Raw genomic sequence first — 7,284 nt, 5'->3', positions numbered from 1 at the left:
TCTGTCCTAGGTGCTCTGCTGATCATTTCAGGATGGCAGCTGCAGAACCGCTCATACTTCTTCTGTTAGACAAGGAAGTTTATCCTGAACTCAAAGGTGTTTGGGTCGGGCAAGGGCACCCCGAGCCTGCAGGCCACATGCGACATCAGGACACACCGAGGATGATACGGAGACTGCATCCTATCCTTCTCCCCAGGCAGCACCAGCAAGTCAGATCTGAAGTTGAGTTACTGAGGTCGGTGTCTGTCCAGCCAAACCCCGGTGGGCCACGAGGTGACCAGGAATAACTTTTAGAAAACCCCTAAGAGACGCATGAAGGGCAAAGGTGGGGAAACTGAGGCTCGGAGCCTCAGTCACACAGCCAAGCTGGGAAGACAGCAGCCCTGTAGCTTCTCGGGAGCGTTCAACAACACAGGGTATTACTGTGCGTGTCCATATGAAGCATCCTTTACTGCTATGGAGAAAGGATCAGGGGCACAAGCAATGCACGGCCCGTCCTTGATATTCTGGGCTCTCCCCAGCTAACTGTATCCTCATGCTGTGCCACGATACCCCTAAAGGACTTCCTCCTAGAATGCTCTCTCCCATGGATGCCCAGCCTTGCCATCCCAGAATTCCCCTTTTTGGCTTCCTTTTCCTGTTTCAGTTGTCATCGAGAGCATCCTCCATCTGCAGGTACACATTTCATCCTCGGGCGGGGAGCACACAGGTTTGAGGACATGAGAGGTACAGGCCAATGTAACTGTCCAGACCCTGGGATGCATTTGTGAGGCCGTTGCTGGGTTCTTAGTAACAGGAATTGTCTTGTGTATAGCTTAGGTCCCCATTTGAGTTAAGGTAGAGTGGCACAGGAATCTTCACTGCCTGTCTGATCACACTGGAGGTTTTTGAAAACAAAAAACAGCAAAAACCGCCAACACTTCTGAAAGCACAGGGACGTGTTCTGTATGGGGAGGGGTTGGATAAGGTTGGCCAGAGCGGGAGAGTGACAGCAACACTGAAGCATTTAGAAAGGAGCCAACCCAGGGTGCCTCAAACAGCCCCCGTGCTGCCCTTGCGGATGCTGTCTTGCAGGATCTGAGAGACAAAAGACGCTGAACTTCTTTGACTCCATTGGTTGGACTCTGATCCCTTGGGTTTAATACTTCAGCTTCTTTCCAAAAATTACAAATGTGATCTTCTGCCTGCATTATTAAAATTCAGAGGAAGCCTAAAGGTGCAGCCCCAACAGGTGACCTCACCTTGCAAGTAACCTGCCGCCCAATGCAGGATGAGTCCCTTGCCCAATGCGGGAGGCAGGCAGCAAAGTCCCCAGTGCAGTCTGGTGGGACTGTCCTACTGCATGGCAGTGTCTCGAGTGGTGAGCCTTGGCACCCCAGCACCCTGGCACCCCAGCACCATGGAGGTGCTGCAGACTGCAGGTGCCTGGTAGTGGAGTCCTTTCAGTAACCATGAGAAGCCAATAGTCTGTATTTTTCTGTGAATACTGATTTTAGAGAGATGGTAGTGATACTGGCTTTTTCCGGAATATCCTGCAGGCCATGAAAACCCCACCTGCAGCCAGTGCATGCCAGTGCTGGTGTGTGGGGGGGTTGGAAAGGGGCACTTGCTGCCCTGCAGTGAGACTCGTGCACCCTCCAAGGTGTCATTTGAGTGACAGCCAGAGGGAAGGTCGCCCAGAGCTCATTGCTTACTTTGGGTCTCTGCCCTGCTCAGCCAGGTGAAGTGTGTTCCCCTTGATGTCCTGGTCAGGCCAGGAAAGTCATTGAGAAGCATATTTGGGAGAAGGCAGTAATAAGACAGTCAAACTCTAATCATACCTGAGATTTCAGTTTTTGAGATGAGGTCTTACTAAGCTTCTCTGCTGAGTTGAATGCCTGGGCTCAAGCATCCTCTTGCCTCAGCCTTCAGAAGAGCTGGTACTGGTTGTGGATTAGGGTTAGGGTTAGGGCCACTGCTCCCTACCTGACTCAGGTGGGAAGGCGGCCTTGGTGCAGCCACCCGCAGGTGATGTCACCTGGCTTGTGATATGCAGCCCAGCCAGTTGGCAGCAGGCCATTTGCCCATTCTAGAAGCCACCGGCCAGCCTACCTGGAATGTGGCAGGCTTAGGCACCTGTGTGACCTGCAGTGGTGCTGGGTCCCCCTGCAGGCCCACTCTGCCCCAGGTACAACCTTCCTGTCCTCATTGAGGTGGGGCCATTGGGACTGAACTAACAAAGCCCTAACCCAAGAAATGAGGGTTTCCTGTAATCAAATACCTCAGATGTGTGCGCAAAGCCAAGGGCCCCAGGGGGCTGTCAACCATCCCATCTGCCCACACTGGCTGCCCCTCTCCTCCTGAACCCCCCCGGACTTCCCGAGAGAGCAGGCCCTGTTTCCTCAGGCCTGGACTGTGCGAAGATTTCTGGTGTCATACATCGAGGGATGCTTAGTTTCCTGCTAAACCTTGCTTTCAACATTTCCTGGGGACCTGGAACTAAATACTCTGTGAGAAGTGTTGAATAACAAGAGCCGTATCTAAGTTCCAATCACTTCAGCAAGTATTTTATTCAGTTAAGGCCCATGATCATTTTATACACCACCAAGAAAGAAAGAAAGGGAACGGCGGTAAACACACGGAGAACCTGTGCCGCCCCTCCCTCTCTCCACCACCCTGGTCCCGGGTTTATGAGGGCTGCAAGCAAATAGCCAACTGCAGGAATTGCGCGCCACGCGGGATGAGCTGTCGCCTCGCTCAGCAGCCGCTGGGGGGCGCGAGGCGCCAGGTTGTCACTGACAGCGGCGTTGGCAGCCTCCGGGCGCAGGAGCAATGGTTCAGAAGGGCACGGGGCTAGCACCCAGCGACCATCTGAGGAAAGCCCAGGCAACGTCCTCCTTTTCGCTACAGGCTTGAGAGTTTCCAGAGAATCCACGCAGTCACCAAGAGCCCAGCCCTCTCCAAGGAAAGAGGAAGCCAGTGCGTGTCTCCCTCCACACCCGTGCAGCGTCCGCGGGGGCCCGAGAGCAGGCGCGTCTTGGCTGTACCAGGGGTCAGGTGCCAACGACCATGTCCAAAGCTCCCAAGACCGCTTCCACTTGTATTATTTTATAACCAGAAACCATCTTTACAGCACATACTATTTAAAAATCGCATAAGACACGGGCTTTTACCCTACTGGTCCTGAGTGGAAATCTGTGCCGCAGGAAGACACCCGAGCGCGTTCTGCAGGTTAAGTTGGGTCTGAGTCTCATCGGTCCGCATCTTGGACTCGGTACTGCTGGCAGCTCTGCACTAGGGGGCCCAGGTCGAGTCCCTGGGAGGGCGGGTGTAGCTGTGCAGGGGTGGGTGCCGAGGCGAGCCGCGTCCGTTGTGCTCGCCTGTAGGTGGCGCCCCGGGAATGGGATTCGCGAGCCGCGTTCCACAGTCCCGCAGCAGGAACAGGAGCTGCGGTGTTCCAGCCCCACAGCCCCGTGCTCCTTGCAGCTCGCCAGGCTGCTCCGCACGAGTGCCAGGAGCGCGTAAATCGAACCTCAAGCGGACGGGCCAGGCCAGGGGACGCGACCCCCGGGTCAAGGACTGCAAACAGCCCGCATGCCCACGCGCCAGGCGACCCCCACGCGCGGCGGGCCCTGCCCACCCCATCCAGCGGCAGGTGGACAGTGTTGCTAGGCAAAGAAAGCCTCGATTGTCTCCCCTCCAAACTGCCACACGCCAGACCTTCGCTATTGTGCGCCCCCATAGAAATGCAAACGAGCCGCGTGCCCCGGCCGCAATCTGCTTGTCCTCGCCCCCACCCGCCGTCCCGCCGCCCCGCCGCCCCGCTGCCCCGCCGCGGGCGGCCGCTGGGTGGGTTCGGGCGGTCCGGGGTCGGCATCAGGGCTGTACCGATTGGCCTTGGCAAGCCCCAGAGGACTAATGCTTGCTTTTCCTTTAATTTTCGGTTTCAATCCAACAGCCCTATGCACTCAAATTAAAAGGCAAAGAAAAATGGGAAGGTAGTAGTAAAAATAAATGCAAAGCAAGATTCTTTTACAGTCTGCAAGTGTGCATTTCACAAATTGCAGCCAATTAGCAAGCAACATTTTTTTTCTTTTTCCTTTTAAGGACTTTTTTAAAAAGGGGAGATGAAATCTGCAGGCTCCAGTCTGCCTGGTAACACTCCGACAAAAGCGCAGATTTGAGGCATTGTCAGCCGCCCCCCCCCCCCCCCGCCGTAGCCCTCCCCACGTGGCCTCCTGGCACGAGCCGCAGGCCTGCCGCCTCATTTACATCAGAAAGCGAGCGCTGGCCAATGGGCGCACAGCCTCTCGCCAGCTGGCGGCGCCGCGCTCACCAGCCTATATAAGCTCGGCGCCTCGGCAGCCGGCGCACTCGCTGGTGGTGGGCGCGCTGGTCCCGGTGGCTGGTTCCGCCTTTGCGTTCCAGTTCTCTTTGCGCTCCAGCTCTCTTCGCGCTTCGTGGCTTTGGATAACTTGCAGCTCGTCAAGGGCACCATGACTCTGGAAGAAGTCCGCGGCCAGGACTCAGTTCCGGAAAGCACTGCCAGGTGGGCGTCCGGGCGCAGAGGGCTTGGGTAGTTACGGGGTGGGAGCCCTCTGGGTGCGGGCCGATCACGGGTGTCAGCGGAGCTCAAGGGTCGTGCCGGGGTCGGGCAGCCAGGGGTGCGCTGCTGAGGTTGGGCAGTTTCGGTGCCAGCCCTCGATTGGGACTGGGGAGCCTGAGGCAGGGTTGCGGGATCCCGGCCGGGTCGGGAGGCAGGGGTTCGGACACCGGGTGCTGGCAAGAGAGCGGGTTGGAGCTCTGGACGCGGGGCCTAAGGGTCGCAGCTCACGGCTCCGCTCTTCACAGGATGCAGGGCGCCGGGAAAGCGCTGCACGAGCTGCTGCTATCGGCTCAGCGCCAGGGCTGCCTCACCGCCGGCGTCTATGAGTCCGCCAAAGTCCTGAACGTGTGAGTATAGACGCCGCTTGAGCTGGGCGGCTTGGACTGGGCTAGGTGACTCGGAGTGGGAGGTGGAGGGAGACTCCGGGCGGCGCGCGGACCCTGACCTTGTGGTTCCCCTCTTCTGTGCAGGGACCCCGACAACGTGACCTTCTGCGTGCTGGCCGCAGATGAGGAGGACGAGGGCGACATCGCGCTGCAGATCCACTTCACGCTGATTCAGGCGTTCTGCTGCGAGAACTACATCGACATCGTGCGCGTAGGCGATGTGCAGAGGCTGGCGGCGATCGTGGGTGCGGGCGACGAAGAAGGGGGCGCGCCCGGCGACCTGCACTGCATCCTCATTTCGGTGAGTGCCGCCTCCGCTGTCTCCGCGCTGTCTCCCCCACTCCCTGTCTTGGATGGCGGCCAGCCCGGCTCACCCCGTGCTGTGCTCTCCCACAGAACCCCAATGAGGACGCGTGGAAGGACCCAGCCTTGGAGAAACTTAGCTTGTTCTGCGAGGAGAGCCGCAGTGTCAACGACTGGGTACCTAGCATCACGCTTCCCGAGTGACCGCCCGGCGGGGGCCTTGGTCTGGTCGAGGACGGGGTGACGCCCCGGGGCGCCTAGCGCACTGCCGGCACTGTGGAGGGGCCCTCCGAGGACACCCGAGTGCGGCGTGGAGACTGGCAGGCGGAGGCCCGGAGAGCCAGGAGCGGGCCTCCCCAGGAGGTGTTTGGCCAAGGCAGGGCAGGCTGGCCCGGGCCGAGGACTTGGCGAGTGTACGGAGCGGCTGGAGCGGCTGCTCGCTCGAGAAGGCGAGGTGGGGACGGTGGCCTCGGAGCAGGGAAGGACAGACTGGCTGGGTAGGCATGACTCAGCACCTGCGTTCCTGTGAGGCAGGGAGGGCCGGCCCGGCCGTCTGGACTCGGTGCAGCCACGGGAGCCTGACGACTTGGCTCTGCTTTTGCAAAAGGGATCGGGCAAGGTTTCGATTTCTAGAGGATACTGCTGTTGAAGCTTTGAATTTTACAATAAACTTGTTGAAACAAACCCATGCTTTTTATTGCGGGTAGGGGCTCCTTGTCTCTGGGATGCGGCGACAGATGTTTCAGACGATTGCTGGGACCCCGTGGAGTTGGTGGCACCTGTTCCCATCGTCCCGTTGGGCGAAAATTGCAGGCTCCGTGGGCTGGTAGCGGGGGAGGGGACGCCGGCTGGCGCTTTAGGGTAAACTTGAGCCTGACTCCTGCTGCTCTCTTTTAAGGAAGATTTTAAACTTGCAAGACAGGGGCATACTTGAGATAAGGTGTCCTCGACAGACAGACGGCAGCTCAAGGCTTGCAATCCACTCCGGTGCCGGTGACCTCTGCCGCTCTGCCTCCCCTCCCCCTCTGGCCCCGCCCCCTCCGACAGCTGCTTATCAGAACAGCTTGCAGGAGGCCGGGAGCCTTCCTACACAATGCAGCCCTACCCTTTGTAGTCCCGGAGGATGGGGGAGGCTGCTACTGCGGGGACTTTCTCCCCTTAATTGCTCGACAGAGCCACACTACGGGGGTATTAATATCAAATATGACACCAAGACTTCGCCCAAGTGTGAGTCATCATTTTGTCATGGCTGTGATAGAACCTGCAAGATCTGAGCAAAAATGGGAAGGCAGCCTCTATATAAATAGGTCTGAGCAATTCTGAGTGGGGCTGGCATCTGCCATCTATTCCAGTGAGTGTCGTCTGCCCACATCAGAGTTAAAGGCGCTCCTCCTGCCGCTATTCACAATTCCTTTTAAAGACTTACAGCAGAAAAAAACTCAGATCGAAGCTGTCTTTTGGAAAGATGAAGGGGGAACGTCCTGAGTGCACCGGTCTGTTTTATTGGGCGGTGTGTGTTGGTTTCACTCCCTGTGCCTGGCTGGAAGTAGCTGCTGCTGGCAGGGGAAGTGCACGTGGAGCTTGCGTGCTGTCAGCCTTGCTGCCCGGCAGCCAGAGAGCCTTCGGGAAAGGCGGGGCGGAGCACTGCTTTTCTAAGAAGGTCATTCTGCTGATTTATCAGCAGTCCTTGGAGCGGCTGCTTGGCCTGGTTGAGTGCCACTTTTAAAATTCTCTCCAAATTGTCCAAGCATTTGCAAGACAACAGGAAAACCATAGGAGCTTAATTACTCTGCCAGTAAAGAAAGCATCCTGTTCCCATTTATTAGCTCTTAAAAACATTTACTCCTCCACCAGGCAGAAGCCCAAAGAAAGAATTCAGCTGTGTTTGTACCCAACTTTATTTAATGTTTAACCTCTTTGCTGCCCCAAATCTTGAGGTTTCCTTATTGGAGTCTTGTCGGGGGTGAGTTCTGGCAGAAGGGCCGTTTGCCATCACATGCTGTAATAAAA

At 57.3% G+C, this 7,284-nt stretch overlaps 1 protein-coding gene and 1 long non-coding RNA gene across 3 annotated transcripts in view; both read left to right on the top strand.

Annotated features, from left to right (window-relative positions):
• LOC106028633 (uncharacterized) overlaps window positions 1-2,530 on the top strand; it is a 54,953-nt gene extending 52,423 nt beyond the window's left edge. For both annotated transcript variants that reach the window (XR_010040038.1, XR_010040039.1), the window contains one exon: window positions 11-2,530. This is a non-coding gene — a long non-coding RNA (uncharacterized LOC106028633). The remainder of the gene's footprint in view (window positions 1-10) is intronic.
• A 1,722-nt stretch (window positions 2,531-4,252) lies between these two features.
• Window positions 4,253-5,958, top strand: Gadd45g (growth arrest and DNA damage inducible gamma). Its single transcript, XM_063227257.1, has 4 exons — window positions 4,253-4,528; window positions 4,831-4,932; window positions 5,056-5,272; window positions 5,368-5,958. Exons 1-4 carry the CDS (start codon window positions 4,476-4,478, stop codon window positions 5,476-5,478), a joined length of 483 nt encoding a protein of 160 aa, XP_063083327.1. The 5' UTR covers window positions 4,253-4,475; the 3' UTR covers window positions 5,479-5,958.
• Window positions 5,959-7,284: the final 1,326 nt, after the last annotated feature.

The sequence above is a fragment of the Cavia porcellus genome, unplaced genomic scaffold (genome assembly GCF_034190915.1).
Source record: "Cavia porcellus strain 051 isolate PalLab524CR breed Dunkin Hartley unplaced genomic scaffold, mCavPor4.1 scaffold_17, whole genome shotgun sequence".
NCBI classification, from domain to species: domain Eukaryota; kingdom Metazoa; phylum Chordata; class Mammalia; order Rodentia; family Caviidae; genus Cavia; species Cavia porcellus.
The sequence above is the reverse complement of the archived record's forward strand: the minus strand, read 5'-3'. Positions and strand labels throughout refer to the sequence as shown.

What these genes read in the sequence shown, in the direction of transcription:
- Gadd45g (XM_063227257.1), top strand. Translation starts at nt 4,476, where the DNA reads ATGACTCTGGAAGAAGTCCGCGGCCAGGACTCAGTTCCGGAAAGCACT. An exon ending in GTTCCGGAAAGCACTGCCAG is followed by an intron (nt 4,529 to 4,830) that starts GTGGGCGTCCGG and finishes CGCTCTTCACAG; the next exon opens with GATGCAGGGCGCCGGGAAAG. An exon ending in TGCACTGCATCCTCATTTCG is followed by an intron (nt 5,273 to 5,367) that starts GTGAGTGCCGCC and finishes GCTCTCCCACAG; the next exon opens with AACCCCAATGAGGACGCGTG.